Source organism: Schistocerca gregaria, chromosome 6 (assembly GCF_023897955.1).
Source record: "Schistocerca gregaria isolate iqSchGreg1 chromosome 6, iqSchGreg1.2, whole genome shotgun sequence".
NCBI lineage: Eukaryota > Metazoa > Arthropoda > Insecta > Orthoptera > Acrididae > Schistocerca > Schistocerca gregaria.
The window spans coordinates 98,629,330-98,654,761 of NC_064925.1; the positions used below are offsets into that span (position 1 = coordinate 98,629,330).

A 25,432-nucleotide genomic window follows, 5' to 3' on the forward strand; every position below is an offset into this window, starting at 1 on the left:
GTGACACGTCTCCCGAGTCTTCTGTAAGTTATCTCAGTAAATTCCTGCATTGTTCCAAAGTTGTGAACTCCTTTTTTCCTCACCCTGTAAGTGTCTGAAACATATAATGCACAAACTGTACAAATTAAAACAGAGATGCTTACAAGATAGCTTGAGGTAACAAGGCTCATTACAAAATAGTAATGGAAACTTGGTCTTTAGCTCACACAGTTCACTGTTCATGGGATAAATAAGAAAACTGAAATAGTATGTAAAATAAAGGAAAGGCAACCACTCACCTACAGCTGACTGGTGTGTAGCATGCAGCAGGAAACTATTTTTACTAGTCCCAGAGTATATTGCTCTTTCTTTAGTGGGATGTTCACACACAACCACACAAACACCCAAATGCACACACCCATGGCTATGGCGAGACTAACTGTTGCTTATTGGTAGCGGTCGCCTGGGGAGATGGAGGAGGAGAGAAGCTAGGGAAGGACGCAGAAGGCAGGGAGGGTGTAATGGGATAATTTGAGGCAAGTTTGTCGATAGATGATGAAACAGCTGCACAACAAGACGAAAGAAGTTCAGAGCTCTGACAGCATAGAAGAGGAAGGGGGTAAATGGAGAGGCACAAAGGAGAGGAAGGTAGAATTGAAAGGGAGACAGGAAGGGAAGAGAGAAAGGGACAGGAAGGGAAGAGAGAAAGGGACTGAAGAGGAGAAGGAGAGACAGATGGGGGAGAAAGGAGTGTGTGTGTGTGTGTGTGTGTGTGTGTGTGTGTGTGTGTGTGTGTGTGTGTGTGAGAGAGAGAGAGAGAGAGAGAGAGAGAGAGAGAGAGAGAGAGAGAATGAATGCCTACATGGGTTGGAGGAGGGGGGAGGTAGAGTAGTGGGAGTAGGCAATATGTGATGATGGAGAAGGAGTGGTGAGGACAGAGAAGAGAAGGAAATATGAAAAGTGAGGCATGGGAAACAGATTAGTGGAGTTTTAGGCCATGGAGATTGCGATAGCACAGAAAATGCAGATGAGACAATTCCCACCTTCATAGTTCAGAGAAATTAATGCTGGAAGGGAGTATCCAAAAGGCTTGCATAGTGAAGAAGCTGTTGAAGTCATTTGTGTTAAGGTGTGCTGCATGTTTGGCACTTCAATGGTCATGTTTGCTGTTTGGCACCTCAATGGTCATGTTTGCTGTTTGCCAGAGTTTGGCAGTGGTCATTCATGCAAGTAGACAGTTAGTTACTTGTCATGCACATTGAATGCTCTGCAGTAACTGCACCAGTCAAAAGCCAGAATAACCTGAATAACCACCTTTTGCAAAATGGACTGCTGCTAGACGTGCAGTAAAAAAATTGCTCACGTTCTGGAAGGTATTGACAGGCATGTGGAGCCATTCCAGCTCCAGTGCTGTGGCGCACTGCTCTAGGTTTCTCGGTTGAGAATCCAATGCACGAACAGCCTGATCGGTGTTGTCGCACAGGTTCTCGATTGGGCTTAAATCTGGGAAGTTTGGTGACCAGGGGAATGTGGTAAACTTATGCTGGTACTCTTTGAACCACATGCATATACTGCAAGCTGTGTAACTTGTTGCTTTGTCCTGCAGGTAGATTCCATCAGGCTGAGGAAAAACAAACTGCATGTAGGAGTGAACATTATCTGTAAGGATATGTATGATACAGTGTGCCTTCACCAAAGGAATGCTACAAAAAATTTCATAGACCATAACACTCCCTCGTCCGGCCTGGAACTTTCTGAGCACTGTTGCAGTGTATTTGCCATGTGTCTAATGGAATATAAAATGTAATTTGTCTGGAAAGGCCACATGTTGCCATTCCGTGGACGTCCAGTTGCGGTATTGGCATGTAAATTGCAGCCATTATTGCTGATGAACAGAATCGTTGCATGAACCAGATGCCTTGCTGCAGTGGCCCATACACAGCAACGTTCGCAGAATGGTTGTCGAGGAGACACTCTTGGTTCACTTGGGTGGTATTGGCATGCAAATTCCAGCCTTCATCCCTGATGAACAGCATGGGTGCCTGAACTCGGTGCCACGCTGTTACAGAGACCTGTTGCACACAGCAACTTTCTCTGAATGATTGTTGAGAGATACTGTTGATAGCTTCAGGGTTCATTTTCACCTGTATACATCTCCGCAGCTGTCACTTACCCTTCTCATCTATGGCCCATGGTGCACTACAGTTGCCGTGGTGCTAGTCTTGGATAGTGCCATCTTGCCATGCATGGTGTACTTTAACCACAGCAGCACATGTACTGTTTACAGACTTAGCTATTTCATAAAAGCTTGGGCTGTTGGTCCACAAACCAGTGATCATGCACTTTTGGATTCAGATAAATCACTCTGCTTCCGCATTACAACAGTGACTGTGCTGTTTACCACATCCCCCAACACGCTTTATATACTCTCCCTGCTAGTGCTGCCACCTGTCATCTGTGAGTGGTTATTGCACATTGAAGTCAAACTCGGATATCACATTAATGTGACTGGTCCTTGTATAACATGGCTGCTTTCACTGATGTCCCTGCCTTTTATAGGATAGGAAATGCCTGTGACTGGACGGCAGTAGGAGGTGGTGAGTGATGTATGGGACAGGTATTGCATCTGCATCAATCTCAAGGGAATGACCTAAGGGGTGAAGGACTGGGAGCAGGATTAGAATATGGATGGACAAGGATATTCCGTAGTTTGGGTGGTTCCCAGAACACAACTTTGTGTGATGTGGGTAGGGTGTCCCTCATCTCAGGGCACAATGAGAGATAGTTGAAGCACTGATGTAGAATGTGGTTTAGCATTTCAATTGCCAGGGTGATATTGGGTGATCAGAGGAGTGCTGGTCAGTGGCTGGTTAACAGAAGTACTGGCTTCAGAGGAGGATGTGGCACGGAAGATGTAGGAAGTTGGCTCGTTGAGTTGAGAAGGACAAGCTGAAGTAGATTTTGGGAGTAGATGTTGATGTTATGCAGGTTAGAGCAAAAGTTTTCCATACTATGTGTCCAGATAAGGGGTTATTTCTATTGACTGGAGTGGAAGGATTCTTCCAGATGGCCCATAAATAAGCTGACATAGGATGGTGTCTCGTGAGTACACATAGCAGTATCACAGATGAATGCCATGTTATTGGGGACACAAAGTAAATGGACTAGAAGAGAAAACAAATTGTGGAGTAAAATGGGAAAGAAAATATCCACAACGAATTGCTAAACAAGCAAAATATGTTGACAAGTCATAAAGAAAGAATAAGATTACAGGAGGCATAATCTGTGGATAAAGATTAAAAGTGTTTATATTGTTCTTTAATCTACTGACCAAACTGTGCCAATGTTATGTTTGTTGCTTGTTTTACTTTTTGACAGTTCTGTGTTTACTGTCTTTTGTCATGATGTAGTTTTGTAACAAATGGAATAAAATCAGTTTATTTGATTACATGAGTATTATTGGATTATTACTTCTTGTATTATGGAAGAATCCTATGAGATCATAAAAACAATGAGACATGTGATTGAAAACATGCTGGGAATCCAAACCAATTGTTCATGAAAATTGCAAATACTGCGATACATTATTTCATTGGTATCACACAGCATATATTGTATTAAGAATTCTAAGATGTTCTGTATTTACTGCATGGAAGATTACTTCTAGAAATTGTGTATTTATTATAATAAATTTGAAACATAATCCTGATCAACAAAAAACAGTTATGAGGATTTAGAAATATTGATGTTCGAAGTGTGTTAACATAAATGTTTAGTTATTATTAAACAAAAAACTGAAGTAAGTAAATCAACTGAAATATTGTAAACTACCAATAAAAATAAAAGGTATTGTGATTTAGATTGTTACTAACATTCTGCTAAAAAATGAAAGTTGCTGGAAATCAACATGTTGCCAATAAAACTGAAATACTTTTCAAATTGAATTACGTAATAAAAGATAATCCATACTCTATTATATCAATAAAGAATGAGTGTAGCTCCTTTCCATGGTATCGTCATGCATTAGCTTCAGTCTGCTAGATGATTAAATTCTAAATGTTACAATTCTAGAGATAAAGACAGCACCACATGGCACAGCGCAGGGGCAGAATGTAGAAATCAAGATGGGTGTGTGCCTGTGGAAAGAAGGGGTGGGGTGGATGAGAGAGAATGACAGTAGTAGTTAGTAGTTCCTTCTCCATCAGTGGGGTTGTGGTATAATACACATATGGTTGCAGGATAGAGGAGACCATAAAAAATACCTTTAGATGTGTAGAAGATTCATAGTATAAGAGAGTGTCCAAGTAGGTCTTGGAAGATACATTCATAGGCATCCAAATAAAGTGAATTCGGATTGAAGTAAAATGAAGTTGAGAAAGCAGAGGTAGGTTAGAAATGAGCTAAGGAAGAGGAAGGCAGAAAGTAGGGACAAACAGAGAGCAAGGCCAAGCGATTTGTAGGATTGATGGTTTCCATCTATGCAATTCACAACATGAAAGATACAGGTGGTACCTATTGTAAAGCAGTCGTAATGTTGTTTGTGGTGAGCTGAGCAGATTGATGTGGCAAGGACTTGGAGACAAAGTGCCATAAGGATGTATCAGTACATTTATTAAGTTGGGTAGGCATTACAATTTCATTTTGGAAAGAACAGGAAGAATTTTGGTGAGAACATTCCTCATTTCAGAACATGGTAAAATATAGTCAAAGCACTGGCAAAGGATATAGCTTGGCTGTAGCATTCCAGGGTAGTATTTTTTTTTTAATATGCAGAGAATCACCAACACCTACATAATATTAGGTATGTATATTGTTTCCTCACACATGCAAGTTTAGATTCCTTCCAAAACCAAGTTGCTATTTTTAAATACTAAATTAAAGTTGCATAATATTTAATACCGTGAAGTTTCTCCACAAATGTGTGTGTACAATAATTACCATTGCAGCATGCTAATTGATAATTCTTATTAAATAATAATCTTAAAAGTGTCTAAATCATAATAATAAAATAATAATTACCATTTTGCAGCTTGAGTATGACTTCAATTCAAATAGCTTGGCTGTAACTGTAATCCAGGCAGAGGATCTACCTGCACTTGACATGGGAGGAACATCAGATCCCTATGTGAAAGTCTATCTACTACCTGATAAAAAAAAGAAGTTTGAAACAAAAGTGCATCGGAAAACACTGAGTCCTGTCTTCAATGAAACGTTCACATTTAAGGTTTGTCTCGTGATTGTACATAGAGATAACTATTTTAGTATTGAATGACTTTCCAGTACACTTTAAGTGTCACCAGAGACAAAAATTTGAATGAATTAAACTATGCTGTTGTGCTATTGTCAGCAATGAGTATGGTAGTACTTGTCATTTACATTCCTTGCATATCAGCTGGGGTATTCAAATCTTGGCAGTATCCACAACACTATATTTTCCTACTGGCGGACTATGTCAGTGGATTGTAGCAGATGGAAGGAAACAGTAAATGTGTTACAAATAGATACCTTGCACAACTTATATTTGTTCAGAAGTGCATTATGTGATAAGAATGAAAAGAAAGACATTTCTTTTAGAGATTAGAAAGTTGAAATGGGTGACCATAAAATTAACCAATTCCAAAGCCTCTTTAAGGTATGCAGCTTAAACTCCAATTTAAAAAGTGCATAGAATGCTGGCTTTGACAGCCATTATTTTCACTGTAGGCAATTTTTGTCTTATGGGCATTAGGCCATGGTCCAAGGCAGGGGCTTTAAAACTTTCAAAGCAGTTATAGTCTCAAACAAGCTCAGCATATTGAGCCCGTTTATGTGTATCCACACAGTGGTCAGTTCATTACGTCGTCGTCAAACTGCTGCCTAACATCGGAGTGTCATGCTGAAGTGTTTTTATTGAGATTGTAGTGGGGAAGATTTGGCAGTGTTTGTTTTATTTTGTGCTAAGGTCAAGAAATTGTCTGATTACAGTTCTATGCTGTTAAAGTTGTTTTCATGCTCCTGTATTTCTATGCCCTCTCTGTACATCCTAAGAAAGTGTATCCAGCAGTAGTGTATAAAAACCCTTGTATTTGTGGTCATGTGTATGTATGAACTACAAAAAGAATCATTAACAGGTGCCTTAAGAACACAAGATCAATTGTCATGTGTGCAGTACAGATAAATCAGCAGTAGCAGAACATGCACTGGGACAAGGGAACCACCAAATTCACTTCTCTGGTATTTTAGTTTTATCAAGATCTAATCATTACTATTCCAGGATGCACAGAGGGGCCATAGAAATTGAAGTAATGTATAACACAAAATATTAAAGTATATGAACAGTTTTCTAGCATTTCGTATGTACAAATGACAGTGGCTTCATACAGTGGTCATAACATACTTGCGTCATTTTGATGTGGTTAATGAAACAATTTCATAGCATGTATGAAGTTATAATTAATCTGTAGTATTTAAATTTATAATGTTATGAAACTATTTCATTAATAACATGATAGTGAAATGATTTCATAGCATAACATGTATGTTATAATTAATGAAATAATTTTACAGTATTTACATTTTTAATGTTCTACTATGAAATTATTTCATCAACCAGATGAGAACAACTCAGGTATGTAATAACAATTGTAATGAACCAATGTGATTTGTACTTGCAGGATTCTAGAAAACTTTATATACATCAGTATTTTGTATTATACATTTTAACTAATAGTGTACTTTTAACTGAAGTAATGATTTGAATATCAAAAAGTACACATGAAATGAGACATTATCAATCCAAATGTGAATGCAGCTACACAAAAAATTACAGAAATAGTAAGATTAAATAAAGCAGTCAGTCCTTCTGCCATTGTGCTGTTGGCATTCCATTTTCACTTCTATACATTGTCAATGATTCTCCAAGCAAGATAATATGTTGCCTCCATCCTACCAAGGAATCTCATATAACGTCACAAATTTGATTTCAGGATGTAATGTGAGGAAAGTACAAGCCTGATTTCAGATTAACAAAGTTTTCAGAATTCATACTGCTTGTTGTAGAGATCATTCTTTGGGATGTACTTAATTGTCTCTAAGCTTGAAATGTGTTTCAAGATTCTACGACAGATTGATGTCAGTGGCATGGACAATAGTTTGTGGATCATTTCTGCTACCCATCTTGTATTGGGTATGACATGATTCCTTCTTATAATTAGGCACGGGTTTTACTTTGAGTGGTCTCCAGTGTATGATGGATGAGAGAGCAACAAACTCAGCATTTTTTTCAGTGTATCTCTACCTGTCCCTAAGCTTTGTTTTACACTTATTGTGCCATAGTCACTGTTCCGTTAGAAGTTTCTTTACAAGTAATGTAAATAGAAATTTTTATATTTGCTTTATGTTGAGAACATGAATTATGGATAGAGTAATTAAACTCTGGATACTTCCAGGCCAGTGGGCATGGTGAAGAGGGTGAAATTGGACTACTCCCAGCATGACACTTTTCATGCCATTTCAAGCCATTACGCTGTTATTTTTAATGCTAGTCCATGTTAATTGCTTCTTTTAATGCTCCCACCAAGGCATAGCTTTGACCCTGCTTTATGAAATTACTGGAAATGTTACGGAAATTACTAAACTGTTTCCAAAAAATTCCCTGTATTTGAAGTATGTTTAAGGGTTTTAATTAATCAGATAGTTTCACATCCACTCATAAGATTGTTTTTCTATGTAGATAATTTGCATACTGACATGTACTGCATTTGGTGGAATTAATGATATGAATGTAATAGAAAGAAACATTCCACATGGGAAAACTATATTAAAAAAAGATGTGGTGACTTACCAAACAAGAAAGCGCTGGAAGATAAACACAATAAAAAACACACAAACACACACACAAATTTCAAGCTTTCGCAACCCACCATTGCTTCATCAGGAAAGAGGGAAGGAGAGGGAAAGATGAAAGGATGTGGGTTTTTAGGTAGAGGGTAAGGAGTCATTCCAATCCCGGGAGCGGAAAGACTTACCTTAGGGGGAAAGAGGGACAGGTATACACTCACACACACACACACACACACACACACACACACACACACATATCCATCCGCACATATACAGACACAAGCAGACATATGTAAAGGCAAAAGCCCAAACTCTTTGCCTTTACATGTGTCTGCTTGTGTCTGTATATGTGCGGATGGATATGTGTGTGTGTGTGCGTGAATGTATACCTGTCTTATGAGTCCATCAGACATTGTCAGCTAAAACTCAACAGATGAAAAATTTGCTGGGAAGTACTGCACAGAATGAATAACCACAGGACCAAGGGCAAGTTGGAATGGAGATAGAAAAAGAATTTATGGAGAAATAATGAGAGCTCCTTGAAAACTGAAGATAGAAACACAACAGCTTTTGCATGATCCGATTTGGTCCGATCACATGCCCAACAGTTGCTATTGTAACAGCAATGGTGTGAGTCCACGGTTATACTTGCAAACTCATGTACTCGCTCTCCTTTTTATGCTAGTTGAGTTCACTTGTGCCTGACTAGACTCTAGCAATGAGTTTACAGTTAAATGGGCAGTGGTGGAGACTCAGGAGTTGAGTCTCTGAGTATACAGAGATGGGAAGTTCAGAGATAAAGTCATAGAACCTGCTGACAAGTTTAAAGTGAGTATACAGAGGTTATTTGTGGACTGTACCACATACAGAACCCTGAGAGACCAAGATAAGTCCAAAACTGTTAAGTTACTTCACAAAGAAAAAGAAGTCTGGAAGTTTGTAAATACTTCATGTTTTGACACATGACTTACCTTTTATCACTACAATTCATTATGTTAAATTGAGATTTTTTTTCCCTAGCTGTATTTGGCGTAAGTTTTGTTATGGAACTTTATGTCATTTTTAAAGTGATATAAAATCAAGTAATTAGCATATTCTGTCATTTTCTTTTTACTTGTACAATTATAACAGCAAACTATTATATGCACTATGTGTAGTTTTACTGAAAATTTTTCCACATCTATTATATCGTTAGATAAAATGTACTCAATAATCAAATGAGTTTGAATGAAAACAATTTTTATTGTATTTTACAGGGTGTGCCATATGCTGAAGCAATGAATAAAACATTGGTTTTTGCTATTTTTGATTTTGATCGATTCTCAAAGCATGATCAGATTGGTGAGGTAAAAGTCCCATTGTGCCAAGTTGATTTGGCACAAACAATTGAAGAGTGGCGTGAGTTGCAAAGTGTTGAGGGTGAAGGTGGACAGGTAGGTAATTTCCTCTTAGTCATTTCCAAATATCCCAACTGCTTTAAAACGCATGTCTTTCTGGGTGGATAAATTCAAATGGACTCTACACACTCCTTGCACAGTCAATTTTTAGCAAGAGTGCTACATTTGGGCAATAAATTCAGTGTCTTTTTATCTGATGATCTAAAAAAACAAGTGTCTTTCAGACAACACTTCCCGAGTTAGTTTGTGTTAGTTTAATGTATTCTCCCATAGGATTCACGATGACATCCATGCTGGTTATACTGCATAATGTCTCTGCATTATTGCAACTCTCTCCAAGTTTGTCTCATCTATGATAGAAAATTTCTCTCCAAAGTAACAACCTTTGACTACAAAATACAGTTCTTTCTTCTACAGCTTCTTTGAATCATTTGAATATAAAATCTTTCGATACATTATCAAAACATATTTATCTTCATTGTTCAAAAGCTTTCAAAGGAAACAAGTTACTGGTTGGGATAAATCTTCTGTGTCTCAGCTAAGTTCACTTTCTCTCAAACGAAACATAGAAATGATTGTGTGGATGCGGAAAAATGTTATTTTGGCTCTGGATCAGTGTTGAATCCAGAGATTAGAAGACAAGTTTAGTGTCTCAATTACACCAAGAATTTCTTCAGTATGAAGTTCTTGGTGCAGCTTCTGAGCAGTTTTAGACAAAAGAATGCCTGCCAGACTGACTTCATTTTTTCTGACACTTGTTTGCACTGCAGTTGTCTCTTTTGTGCTAATGTATCTGTAGGAACTTTGACTGTAGAGGACAAAATAGTTTTTATCATGAAATTGAATTTGTTGTGAACAATGGATTCCATGGTTTCAAGCTACTCTGGTTTATCCAAAAGTAAATTTATTTACTTGTGTCCAAATTATCCAGTTGTTATTGTCCGTAATTGTTCAGCAATTGCATTTGCAGTGCAAATGTATAAAAAAGTGAAAGAGTTAACAACATTTAACAGATGATGGAGATGACATCAATTGCAGTGTTTTATTAATTTAATATTATTGGAATCATGTGAATAATATCTTTAGTAGTCTTATAAAGAATTTCTGCTATAAAAGTAAATCTTCTAAAATTGTACATGTTGTCAAATTGGTCCTGCTATGAGTTGTGAACTTGTTCCACACATATATTCAGATGATGCAGCACTGATGGCATTTTCTTGAGAGTGCGTGAACATCTCGAACAAGAACAAATACCATCTCTAATAATTTGGTTTTCTCTGGGCTGAAAATTGATAAATACCTCAAGATTTATATGGTTACTTTCCTTATATTATACTAGAAACAGTTTGTTAAAAACAGTGTAGAATCACCAAATTCAAAAGTGTCGTATAGGTGTGTGCAATATTTGCCTACAGCTGATACATACTGGGTGATTGTAATTATTGGGCAGCTACTCACAGAGGTCCAGTATGGGTTGTAATTATTGAATGGCAGCGAAACTTGGTAGAAATGCTAATGCATTAATGCAGAATTGATGCATTCTGGAAAAAAAGTCAATTCCAGTGTGGCTGCCTGGTGCAGATTGGTACAGTATACGTGTGTAAGACTGTATGACATCCACACTGTTATCTGATGACTCATAATGTGAGTGAACAGTATTACAAGTAACGAGAGAGAGAGAGTGCACTGTTAAAGAAACTAATTTGTGTGAATGGCAGCAATTACAGTGCTGCATTGAGAGAGTATCATTGACTGAAAGGTCTGAGGAGAGGGACCAATGTTATTAAATGGTTTACAGAAGATGATAATGAAATTCGAAAACACAGGTGAGCTTGGTGTGATACATGGAAGAAGAAGGTGTCCTATCCCAGTGGAGGTTACTGATGACACTGCTGTTGCTGTAACTAGCCATGTAGCACTTCCTCCAGGTAGTGCTAATGCTCATGAAGTGTTACAAGAATTGTGCATCCCATTGTCAACAGTATGGAAAGTTAGGCAGTCCAATTTATGCTGTTACCTGTACAAGATTTATGCAGTGCACAACTGAAGCATCTTGATCCACAGCAACATTCTGAATTTGTTCTTCGGTTTCTGGCACAGATCACAGTTAATTATGTGGCTAGGCAGTATTTTATGGAGTGACGAGGCACATTTTACACTACAGGATGCGGTGAATACACGGATACATAGATCTGCCAAATTTGAGCTATTGCACTTACCATATGTGACTTCATGGTTTCACAAGCATCTTTATTCTCGGAGTGTCCTTCTTTGAGGAAAATATGCCCAGAGGGCCTTTTATATGTACTGTGACGTCTGTACATTATCAGGTCCTCCCTATACAGCATGTGATTCCTAATTTGGAAGAACACAACTGAGTGGAAACTGCTGTTTTCATGCAAGGTGAGGCAACACTTCATGTCACTCACCCATTGAAAGATCTGCTTAATGCAACCTTCCATGAATGTATTATCTCCAGACCAGAGGTTTTCCAGATGCTTGACTTGCAAGATCACTTGAACTGAACCCATGTGACTTTTGACTCTGGGGATATCTAAAAGAATGCATTTACCATGGACATGTTCAGTCTCTACCTGATCTGAAGGCCATTATTGAGGAACATGTTGCTCAGATTCCACTGGAACTACTGTGAGCATCTGTTGATCATGTTATTTTTTGGATGCAGCACCTAGCAGATTTACACCTGGTGGACAAAATTGGAAATAATTTTTTTCAGTGTAAATCAGTGCCGCATTAGAATATCTAGTAAGTTTTCTGCCTTATGATAATTACAAGCTACACTGGAGTTTTGTGAGTAGCTGCACCAGAATTATAACCACCCGGTTACTCAGTCCCAGGTGCAAATCCTTATGTTATGAAAGTAGTGTTGCCCAAGCAGCCATCCTGTGCAATTCAGAGGTTCTATCATTATGGCTGAATGCCATATAAATTTCAAGAATGAATAAAACATTCATTTCATCTGATGTTCATGTGAATATTATTTTGACAAAAACTTCACAAAAAGGTCTTGTGATCTCATTTTCTGTAATGAATAATTTAGTGCCCATTATGTGACTAACTCTTTGGGAACTGCATAACAGTAGATCCTTCATGCAGATGGACTCTAGACACTTTTATTACACAATGAGCAACATTTCCATAACGCTGTGTAGACTCAGTTATATACTTCACAGAACATGTCCCAGGTGTGTTACAGTTAGAAAGTCCAGTTAACGAACATCAGCCCCATTGACATTAAAGTCATTGTTATGAATGATGTCTTAAAATAATTAAATTTATTAGAAAGCAGGGAAATACACTGTGAGCTGTAAATAAACATAACTAAGTCTATCTCACTGACACTAAAGTCATTGTGGTGATAGACCTGCTAAAGTAATTACATTCATTGCAGGACAGGGAAATATTCTGTAAACTATACATAAATATTAGCTCATTAGAGAAGTTTTTCTGTTAAAAACTGTTAATATTTTTTACAATTTATTATAGATGTTTCCTCAGACGTGCATCCCGTCAGTGACAACAATGTAAGAGATGTATTAGGAGTAAATAATTTCCTTATAAATGGCAGACTAAACATAAACTGACATTTCTGGAATGAAATCTTTACACATCCTATGAAAATTAATTATTATACAAATATGTAATAGCAACAACAGTTCTGAATGGCACTGAGGTATATTTCTCAAGCCTTAAAACTCTTTTTTGTCAGTTTCAGTTCTCCAAAACATTCATCATTGGTGTTACTCTTTCAACTCTCATTCTGCTTCCATGCTGTACCTGTCCTATAGTGAAGTTAAAAATCTTCAAATATTTCAGACTTGTCCATTCTGCCTTTTATACTTCTTCCTACAGTCTCATGTCGGATTTGTTATATTTCATCAAGAAACACATTCATCCTCATTTTTTAGTTTTCATTTATGAAGTAAAATCAATTTTTGGAATGCTAATATATTAATAAGTAATCTTACTAATTCTTCACAGTGTGCACATGTTAGCACTTTTCAAAGTTTTGCTTGCAAAATTGGTAATGCTTGAAAAATTCATAAGTAATATCAAAGAGTTCATTCTTCCACCTGTTCAATGGTAAGTTGCCACTAAGTATCTGCTTGTTCTCTTTCTCAGCTGTTTTGAAATGGCTTCTAATGATTAGGAAGCAGTTAGACTGTTTTGTTAATCTTTGTGCATTACTATGCACTAAATAGCATTTCCTCATTTCCTCATTGCATATCGAAAAGAATGAATCTTTGTATTTGAACACAGATTGATTGTGAAAGCCAAATTTTGGAGGAGAGGTTGAGCTACAAATGATGTTCTGTACAAAGTTTTCTTTTCAGTAATTTCAGTTCAAAATCCATGTGTTGCATTAATTAAAATTGTTTCAAAATTTAAATATGCATCAAAGAATATAAGTATCATGAATAAAAAAACATTAGTTCTTCCTTTGATTAGTTAAAAATATCTCAATCTTCTTTCCTTTTGTGGATACTGTCTGTGCTACCAAAAAAGACACAGTCCAGAAATACTGCTGCCTAATAGAAGTATAAGAGATCAACATTGGAAAATCATATAAGTTAAATCCAAATAATTCATAGAACATTACACCTTAATATTTTTGCAGAATGCTTTGCACTCTCCTTGCAAGAACATGCTTACTTCTAAATATTAATATGCTCATGGACATTTCTGAATTAACTGAAATGATTATTTTCTATTTTCAACCTTATTGTTTCTGGAATATTACATTTTGATTCTGTTACTGATGCTTGCAGTTCATACCACCTGCATGTTTCCAGTCTAATTAAAATTTAAATTTATATGCAACAAACTTTTTATTTGCATTCTCAAATAGTGTTTTAGATGTAAGAGAAATCTCCACAAAATTGTGCTGCTTATTTGTATAATTGCAAATTTCTTTTAAAAATCGAGCTGCTAAACAAGTTTCTTCCTTTCACAGTGATAATAAACAGTAAAATTCTGATTACACTTTTTGTGACATAACAATTATTGGTGTACTGATTATCTCTGGTAATTTGATAATGTTTAATTTCAACAATTACATCATCATTCAGGTCATTATGAAGAATGTTGCAGAAAACAATCTTGAAATTCATTTATCTCTGATATTAAATATGCTTATCTTACACTTTTCAATTTGCAAACACTCAGTCATAACTTGCACCCACCAATTTGTTTGGAGACTAAATGGCAGGGTCATCATAAAATTGTGTGAAATTATAGAAACACAGTGAAACAATGAGACTGAGAGGGACTCATGTTGCAAACAATAAAAAAGTTTATACTATGTGTTATGGATCTAGCAATATAAGAGTTCATTTGCTCTAGTAGAATCACAGTCTAGTTTTCCCGTTTTGATATAATTCTCCCACTGCCTTTTACACAGATAACACTGTTTCTTCATTGAGATTATGGCCACTTCACTAATTTCCGGTAATGAAATGAGTAAAGTTGTTTCAGAGTATAGAATTTTGCAGACAGCAAACAGGCTATAGTTCACAAAAGGTGATTTGTTGCACAAATAAGCTGCAATTATGTGACAGAATGAGGAAGAGGAAGAGAATGCTGATCATTTGCAGATAAGAGGTGCAAACACCAAATTCAAAACAAAGGGCAAAAACAGTAACGTAGAACACTGGAAAAAACTTACATTTGTAATAGAAGAAATATAATGTCAATGAAATTCCATTACCAACTGAGCTACGTGATGAACATGACACTAAAAATAAGATCTACAAACTGATAATAGCAATGAAAATTAAAAGATATATATAATGACTTTGTATCACACAAAATTATATGGATGTGTTGTGTCTGTTGTTTGATACATGATTCTACATAAAACCCGATAGTTCCTTCCATTTCCTATCGTTCCTCCCCTTTTCCCTTCAATTTGTTGTTGTTTGTTGTGGTCTTCAGTCCAGAGACTGGTTTGATGCAGCTCTCCATGCTACTCTATCCTGTGCAAGCTTCTTCATCTCCCAGTACCTACTGCAACCTACATCCTTCTGAATCTGTTTAGTGTATTCATCTCTTGGTCTCCCTCTACAATTTTTAGCCTCCACACTGCCCTCCAATACTAAATTGCTGATCCCTTGATGCCTCAGGATATGTCCTACCAATCAATCCCATCTTCTAGTCAAGTTGTGCCACAAATTCCTCTTCTCCCCAATTCTATTCAGTACTTCCTCATTAGTCATGTAATCTACCCATCTAATATTCAGCAACCTTGTGTAGCACCACATTTCAAAAGCTTCTATTCTCTTTTTGTCTAAACTATTTATTCTCAATGTTTCCATACATGGCTACACTCCATACAAATACTTTCAGAAAAGACTTCCTGACATTTAAATCTATACTCAATGTTAACAAATTTCTCTTCTTCAGAAACGCTTTCCTTGCCATAGCCAGTCTACATTTTACATCCTCTCTACTTCAACCATCATTAGTTATTTTGCTCCCCAAATAGCAAAACTCATTTACTACTTTAATTCTACTACATTCCATTATCCTCATTATGCTTTTGTTGATGTTCTTCTTATATCCTCCTTTCAAGACACTGTCCATTCCATTCAGCTTCTCTTTCAGGTCCTTTGCTGTCTCTGACAGAATTACAATGTCATCGGCAAACCTCAAATTTTTAATTTCTTCTCCATCGATTTCAATTCCTACTCTGAATTTTTCTTTTGTTTCCTTTACTGCTTGCTCAATATACAGATTGAATAACATTGGGAATAGGCTACAACCCTGTCTCACTCTCTTCCCAACCACTGCTTCCCTTTCATGCACCTCGACTCTCATAACTGCCATCTGGTTTCTGTACAAAATGTAAATGGCCTTTTGCTCTCTGTATTTTACCCCTGGCACCTTCAGAATTTGAAAGAGAGTATTCCAGTCAACATTGTCAAAAGCTTCCTCTAAGTCTACAAATGATAGAAACATAGGTTTGCCTTTCCTTAATCTATTTTCTAAGATAAGTTGTAGGGTCAGTATTGCCTCGCGTGTTCTGACATTTCTATGGAATCCAAACTGATCTTCCCTGAGGTCAGCTTCTACCAGTTTTTCCACTTGTCTGTAAAGAATTCTTGTTAGTACTTCGCAGCTGTGGCTTATTAAACTGATATTTCGGTAATTTTGAAATCTGTCTTGAAGTCTGAGGGTATTTCGCCTGTCGCATACATCTTGCTCACTAGATTGTAGAGTTTTATCTGGACTGACTCTCCCAAGGCTGTCAGTAGTTCTAATGGAATGTTGTCTACTCCTGGGACCTTGTTTTGACTTAGGTCTTTCAGTGCTCTGTCAAACTCTTCACACAGTATCATATCTCCATTTTAATTTCATCTACATCCTCTTCCATTTCATCTTCATCTACATCCTCTTCCATTGTCCTCAAGAACATCACCCTTGTATAGACCCTCTATATACTCCTTCCACCTTTCTGCTTTCCCTTCTTTGCTTAGAACTGGGTTGCCATCTGAGCTCTTGATATTCGTGCAAGTGGTTCTCTCTTCTCCAAAGGTCTCTTTAATTTTCCTTTAAGCAGTATCTGTCTTATCCCTAGTGATAAATGCCTCTACATCCTTACATTTGTCCTCTAGCCATCCTGCTTAGCCATTTTGCACTTCCAGTCAATCTCATTTTTGAGACGTTTGTATTCCTTTTTGCCTGCTTCATTAACTGCATTTTTGTATTTCCTCCTTCCGTCAATTAAATTCAGTATCTCTTCTGTTTCCCAAGGATTTCTATTAGCCCTCATCTTTTTACCTACTTGATCCTCTGCTGCCTTCACTGTTTCATCTCTCAAAGCCACCCGTTCTTCTTCGACTATATTTCTTTCCCCCATTCTTGTCAATCGTTCCCTAATGCCGTCCTTGAACTCTCTACAACCTCTGGTTCTGTCAGTTTATCCAGGTCCCATCTCCTTAAATTCCCACTTTTTTGCAGTTAATAACCAACAGATTGTAGTCAGAGTCCGCATCTGCCCCTGGCAATGCCTTACAATTTAAAACCGGGTTCCTAAATCTCTGTCTTACCATTATATAATCTATCTGGTACCTTCTAGTATCTCCAGGTTTCTTCCATGTATACAACCTCCTTTTATGATTTTTGAACCAAGTTTTAGCTATGATTAGGTTATGCTCTGTGCAAAATTCTATCAGGCAGCTTCCTTCTTCATTCCTTACTCCCATTCCATATTCACCTACTACCTTTCCTTCTCTTCCTTTTCCTACTACCAAATTCCAGTCACCCATGACTATCAAATTTTCATCTCCCTTCACTATCTGAATAATTTCTTTTATCTCGTCATACATTTCATCAATTTCTTTGTCATCTGTGGAGCTAGTCAGCATATAAACTTGTACTACTGTTGTAGGCGTGGGCTTCGTATCTATCTTGGCCTCAATAATGTATTCACTATGATGTTTGTAGTAGCTTATCTGCATTCCTATTTTTTATTCATTATTAAGCCCACTCCTGCATTACCCCTATTTGATTTTGTATTTATGACCCTGTATTCCCCTGACCAGAAGTCTTGTTTCTCCTTCCACTGAACTTCACTAATTCCCACTATAACTTTAACCTATCCATTTCCCTTTTTAAATTTTCTAACCTACCTGCCCGATTAAGGGATCTGACATTCCACACTATGACCCGTAGAACGCCAGTTTTCTTTCTCCTGATAATGATGTCCTCCTGAGTAGTGCCCGCCTGGAGATCCGAATGGGGGACTATTTTACCTCAGGAATGTTTAACCCTAGAGGATGCCATCATCATTTAATCATACAGTAAAGCTGCATGCCCTCGGGAAAAATTACAGCTGTAGTTTCCCCCTTGCTTTCAACTGTTCGCAGTACCAGCACAAAAAGGCCATTTTGGTTAGTGTTACAAGGCCAGATCAGTCAATCATCCAGACTGTTGCCCCTGCAACTACTGAAAAGGTTGCTGCCCCTCTTCAGGAACCACACGTTTGTCTGGCCTCTCAACAGATACCCCTCCATAGTGGTTGCACCTACAGTACGGCTACTACCTGTATCGTTGAAGCACGCAAGCCTTCCCACCAACGGCGAGGTCCATGGTTCATAAAGGGCACCTTCAATATATATTACCCTAGTATTAGCTGCATAATGTATCATACTGTGTCTCTTAAGAAATAATGAGAGATTTCCTTCACAGTAGACATGAATATTGTGACAGTCTATCAACAGAGATATGAATACAATGAATTATGTCAAAGCAATGTGAATGTTGGAGTTGTGACAAAATAATAAAGAAAGTAATTAATCAGTCAAATCCGGCCAAAACTTAAGACTGTTTACTTTGCTAGAGAAAAGTCAAGAGACCTAGTAATATATTTTTATTATACCAATGGCAGTCGCTGTAGGACACTACAAAATTACAGATGAGAAACACAGAATCAGAATTGCATAGATAGTGCATTTTTTGGCCTCAACAAACAGTTTGTTTAGGATTGAAATGTTTAAATATTTTAGCTGCAGGCCTACTCCTTTAGACAGGAGATTTGTGTCAGCACACCAAAGATGTTTCCAGCTACAAAGGGTTTGAAAGCAAGAAGAATGGAGTGGAAAATGACAAGAATTCATTTTTCTGATCAGTTTTGTTTCAGACTGGGTTGGGTTGGGTTGGGTTGTTTGGGGAAGGAGACCAGACAGGGAGGTCATCGGTCTCATCGGATTATGGTAGGATGGGGAAGGAAGTTGGGCATGCCCTTTGAAAGGAACAAACCTGGCATTTGCGTGGAACGATTTAGGGAAATCACGGAAAACCCAAATCAAGATGGCCAGACGCGGGATTGAACCATCGTCCTCCCGAATGCGAGTCCAGTGTCTAACCACTGCGCTGTTTCAGATGATCTATGGCAATGGCCAAATACATGTGGGTCTCCATAGTGATGAACATTGTAATACAAAATACATTACCCATATTCATACAACTAAAAAAACAACTACGAGATGATATGACATGACACTGAGTGTCGTGTCATCTAGCTACTCCGAGTTGTGGAATTTGAAGTACTGATATCGTTACAATGTATTCCGTGATCTGTATTCCAACAAGCCAATGTTCAGCCATCAACTTTAAGGACAACCTCTTTCCTGACCTGTTCATTCACCTCACATATTACTCATTCACCTTGTGAGTCATTTCACCTATTGGAAAATTTTGGTATTATATAAACTCGGATAGATTGTTTTTGGAATACCATTTGTCAATGACACATTTAAACTCTGTTCTACTTGGTTTCACATTGCGAAAACCAATTACCTGTGGTTACAAACACAGATCCGGGCACAAAATTCTGTTTTATTCCTCTGAATATTTATTCATTTTTTATCAATGTGAATCATATGTGGACTACAGTTATTTCATTTCTGATGATTCCACCATGGTTTAGTTATGACAAAAGTATGAAAAATATATGTAAAATCTATCTATTCTGAGAGTGTTTTAAAGGGCTGCACAAAGATAATGCTTAATTAATTTTTTTCTAATACTTTAGTCTCAAAGAGGTCCATTGCCCAAACACATTTTATTTATGGCTTTTGTTACTTGGTGTCATGTATACTTCTATTCTGTATTCTGGCACTGTTATGCAGTTTTGGCTTTGTAGTTATTTTCAGGTATATAGTGTAAGTCTATCTACTGTGCATGTTACACAGTCAAACTTACAAATTTACATTGGCCACCCATTGTTAAAATGTGGTTGAGTTGGGAGAGAGGAAGGGTGAATATAAATGACAAGGAATGAGATCAAAGGATTAGGGCAAAGCAGTGGAAAATGGGCATGAGAACAGGAATGGAGCAGATGAGGAGGGCACTTACAGAAGTTTGGGTGAGGGGGGTTCCAGAAATACTTGATGTGCTGCAGTAGCAGTCCATTCACCTCCCCATTCTCTGCCCACCCTGCTGCAGTAATAGTCCTCTCTCTCCCCTTGCACTCCCCACCTCTCCCAACCACAAACTACTGGGGGAGGCTCAGTTTAGGATGGTCGAAGCAGCGTGAGCACTGAAACAGCCCTGTTGATATCAAAGTGTAGTTCAGAAACCTTGTTGTCATGTTTGTTGTAAGCTACAATTTGGCAATGGATATTTATGTGGGTAGCCATCTGATTCGTTGCCACACCCACACAGAATGTGGTGGGTTGCAGCACAGCTGTAGATAATGTGGCCACTTTCATGTGTGATCCTATGTAAATTTCCTGTGACTGGACTGATTTACGGGTAAAAGTTGAGTGTATGGAACAGAGCTTACACCTGATTTATCAACAGGTAAGTGTAAGATTGCAAGCAGAAGCAGTATAAGAATTGACTAGAACACTGAAAAGGCTGGGTTGATGACAAAATATCACATCTGGAGCTCGGGATGGTATTTGGGGTGGATTACCCCTATTCTTAGGGCACAAGAGTGTTAGTCAAACACCTGGCAACAGATGTGGTTGAGTGTGTCACCAGTTAGGCGATAATGGAAAATAAAGTACTTGACAGCAACTGCTCCACAGTGCCAAGGGTTTTTGTGGTTTCACCGGAAGAAATTGTGCAGAAAATCTTTTTCTGACCAAGTTGAGCAGGAAACTGTGTGTCTGTGAAAGTTCCGGGAAAGTTAATGAGTTAATGGCACATTTTTGATCGCCTGTTGCATTCCAAAAGTTGCTCCTCTACAGCTGTGGTATGCTTGGGCATTGCATCTGCAATGGAAAAGAGGAGCTGTCTCCAATAAGCTGATATGCTTGCCATTTAAACTTTCCTGCCCACCAGACCATGTGAGGTGGTATATTAGTTAGCACATAGAATTTGCTTTCAGTAGGAGGTAGGTTCAAATCATTGCCCCAAAATACTGTGTTAAGTTTTGGAAGTTTGCCAAATCAATGAGAGTGAACACCAGGATGGCTGCTGTGAAAAACACGGAGCCAGTTTTGTTCCTTTTGCATACCAGACCTGACCCTGTGCTTTGTCTTTAATAGCCCTGTTAATGATAGGATATTAATCCCTAATCTTCCTTAATTTCCTCCCTGTCCCCTACCATCTTCTTCTTTGCACTGCATAGATGGGAACTGTCCCAGCACAGTTTCAATTCCTGTAGTACTCCTGACCTAAATTGCACTAATTACACTTACTTCTCAAGTAAACATTTAAATATGTTCATGTTTTTGTATATTTTATAACAGAAGAAAATACACTAATTAAATACACTTACAACAATAAATACACATGCATAAACACAAGGATCTGAGGATAAATTTAAATGTTATAAGTACATCGATAGTATAATTATGATTCAGGGGCACTTTTATACTGTAAAACCACTTGGAGGGGGGGGGGGGGGGGGGGGGATTATCATCTCCTCACCTGCTCGGCACTAAATTTGTGAAGGGATGACATTAACAGATCTCTCAGTTTTTTCCTATACTCACATTCATAAGCTCAAAGTGGATAGTTTCTTTTCTTCTGCTGTCATCACTGTTCTATATGCCATTAGCCATAAAGAAGGACATAATCCTTATAGAACTCACTGGGGAGAATGTTTATTTGTGTAGTACCTGTGAGAATTTTAAAGTTCCCTAAAAAGTTTTCTGCGTGGTGGTCTGGACTTAAACTGCACTCCTAATTCAAATGATTAGTTTCTTTACATATAGCTTAGTGGCTGATTCTAGAAAAAGCTATTATACACCATACTAGCATGAAGGAAACCACGGTATGCTGAGGATAGTATACATACTTCTACAAGGCAAGATAAAACTGAAAGTTGTTTAATATTGTCTTTTGCAAATCTCTAACAAGGAGAGTCCCCCGCAGTGTGATCAACTATTTGGAAAACTATGTATACAATGGCATAGGTTAAAATCCCAGATATCAACATTGCATGCATTCACCCGGGTGGGCCCTCGTTTGCGAGTTACTGATTTAAAAAATGGGAATTTTGTGTGATATTCAATAGCATTAAAAAAGTTGTGTTATTAATTTGGTTGTGTGGATTAGTGGATAGGATAACAGCTTCATATGCAGGAGACTATGCGTTCAAAGCTTGTCTGGTGCAGTAACTTCTTATTTTTAAATCTTTATCAAAATGACTTTTATCATGACTCTAATTCAGGTAATTGATTTAAACATATTTTTTTTTTAATTCCATTACTTTGTCTCATCTTTTCAGCCACTATATGAACTTCATTTGCTCTCGTTTTTGTTCCTATCATGAAATCTTTGTTCAAGTGTTTTTTAATTAATTTTATGTATTAATTTCAATTTAATTTCTTTTTGCCTTATCACCCTGTTTCATCATCCATATTACAGTATTCATTATATCTCATTTTGCTTGACTTTAGTTCTACTTATAGTCCTGTCTTTGATCTGTGTTATTTTGTCCATAGTGCAATAGGTATTTAGGTTATGTTTTAAATGTGCACATCTGGTAACACAAATACATTTTTCACACCACTGCACAAATATAAATAGATTATTTTGTCTTTTGTTTTTTAACTAATAGATTAAAATTTGCAAATAATTTAATATTATAATAGGTAAATATAATTAAATTTGTATTCACAAAAATTCCTGCAGGAAAAAAAATGATATAATGAAAAACTGGAACAAATGAAAAAGTTCATATGGTGATTAAAATGATGTGACACAGGAATGGAAGTAAAAAATTACATTTAAATGAACGTCATTTCGATAAAGATTTAAAAATAAAAACAGAAGTTACTGCACCTAATGAGATATGAAACCACAATCCCCTACATGTCAAGCTGTTATCCTATCCATAGACCATATAATGCAACTTGCTTAACACTATTGAGTATCACACAAATTATTAATTCTTTTTTCTGTCAGTTACTTGCAAACTTAGCACCACGAAGGTGAATGGCTGGGATCTTAACCTACATCCCCGTAGTTTCAAAAAGTTGATTGCACCTCTCCTTGTAAGATGTAACTTGCTGAATAAACACTTTTAGATTAAAGGATACCACTCAGTGAAAAGCAGAATCATTGAATCATCAATAGGCACACACAAAATGAAAAAAAATTTGCTAGCCGTCAGAGTATCCTTTTCCAAGCTAGAGTAAAACACACACACACACACACACACACACACACACACACACACACACACACACACACACACACACAAAGCTATGACATTACATGGTGTCAGCTGGACGAAACAGTTCATTCACATAGCCGGCACCATATAGGGCCATAGGCATGTGTATGTGTCTGCGTTTTCTGCGGGTATTTCACTCTCACTCAAAAAAAGATTACTCCAAAAGCTGGTAAGATTTATTTCTCCTTTTGTGTGTGTACCAATGACTCATTGCTTCTGCTTTTTCCTGAGTGGTCTCCAAGTATTTACACTCTACCAGAATGTTTCTACAACTTTTATTAATTCATTTATTTAATGTGGCAAAATTTTACTCCTGTTGTTCATCATTTTTAGGAGTAGGTAGAAACTGAATAAAATTATTTCACTGAGATTGAAAGAAAGACCTTTTATGATAAGCCAAACCTTATTTTGACACCTTGAGTTCGTTTACTGAATTATCAATCAATACTGTGGTAAGACCAGTAAAGTTATTAAATTTACAGTACTTCCTAGTACTGTAGGTCATTTGTAAAAATAAGCAGCCTAGAACAGAGCCCTGAGGCACTCTACAAGTGCTTGTACTCCATTATGATATTTCTGAAGCTCCTTCTGCACTACAACTTTATGCTTTCTGTTAGAATGATGTGAACTGAACCTCTACCCTGGTGCATCATTTATAACTAGATATTTGGTTCTGAAATTAAAGTTATCAAGTAGAGAAAACAACGTATAGATTCCAGATAGCTGCACATACCAAACACAAACAGTGTTTAGCAACAAAATAGTGGAAAGAATAGAACTATTTACTGACATACAACCAATTCATACAGGACTAAGGAAACACAACAGATCTGAATCAAGGAGAAGTTAACAAAATACCATAGTTGCTTATCTCTCTTTTCCTGTTGTGTGTTGTTGGCCCAGATTTCTATATGAATTACATAACTATTCCTGATAGTCCAATTTTCTCCATTTCCTCTCTTTTCTTATGAGGAAATCACCAATTCCTTACAGTAGGGTTTTCACCATCTTTTGTTTGTGTTTAATCCAGTAAGAAGTTTACTTTTGATCTTTGTTGGAAAAGATATTGCTACTTACCATAAATATGACACCTTCAGTTACAGACAGGCACAATTAAAAGACACGTATACAGAAGCTTTTGGCCACAGCCTTTGTCAGAAAAAGAAAGAGGAGCACACACCATTCATTCGCACATATGACCGCCAACTCCGGCAGCTCGGACTGGAATGCCACTCTGGTCCAAGCTGTCAGAGTTGGTGGTCATGTGTGCTGGAGGTGTGCTTATTTGTGCAAGTGAATGGTGTCTGTTCCTGTTTCTTTTTCTGACAACGGCTGGCTGAATGCTTATTTGGAAGTGTCTTTTAATTGTGCCTGTCTGCAAGTTAACATGACATCGTTACAAGTGTCAACTATCTTTTCATTCATTGTTGATATTCCAACCTGGAGTTTCCATTGTTTGATTTTACTTTTATCTTTGACTGATTACCTATACATTTCATACACCACACTAGTAAACTTAAATCGTAAGGTAAAATGAACAAAAGCAGTGCATTTTTGTGTAGATTTCTGTTATGTTATTTGAAATAATATTACATTCAACATCAACATGATCAAGTTTGAAAGCAGCACGATTTTGCAAATAATAATACAGCAGTTACATATTGTGTTTTTTTTTCTGTCAGGGATATTTAAGCCTTTTGCCGTGTGCAAGACACACCCAATTTTGTTTTGTATGCTGTAGGAGTTAATGATTACAAACTATATTTTTCATATTTGTTAAATTTTAGTTCTTAAATCTTTAATTGCATGAAATTTAATGAGTTCTGTTAAAATCATTACACTGGTGACTTCCACAAGGTACTGATTAACTATACTATGCATGGTTCTACATGAAAAAAGAAATATCTGTAATTTAAATACTGTGATGTAACAGTCACAACAGTGCTTGGAGAAAAGTACTATTTTCTCTATGTGGATTTTGTGAAATTGGCTCTTACAGTCTCAGCTGTCATCACTTGGTCTGGTTCACCCTTCATCTGAAAATACTTTGAAAGCTATTAAAAATAAGTAAAATCAGTTG

The 25,432-nt window shown here is 37.2% G+C and overlaps 1 protein-coding gene across 6 annotated transcripts in view; it reads left to right on the forward strand.

Moving 5' to 3' along the window:
* LOC126278032 (synaptotagmin 1-like) overlaps positions 1-25,432 on the forward strand; it is a 942,194-nt gene that overhangs the window by 848,854 nt on the left and 67,908 nt on the right. For all 6 annotated transcript variants that reach the window (XM_049977766.1, XM_049977768.1, XM_049977767.1 and 3 more), the window contains 2 exons: positions 5,009-5,203; positions 9,057-9,233. In XM_049977766.1, the coding sequence (XP_049833723.1) occupies positions 5,009-5,203; positions 9,057-9,233 (372 nt within the window). The remainder of the gene's footprint in view (positions 1-5,008; positions 5,204-9,056; positions 9,234-25,432) is intronic.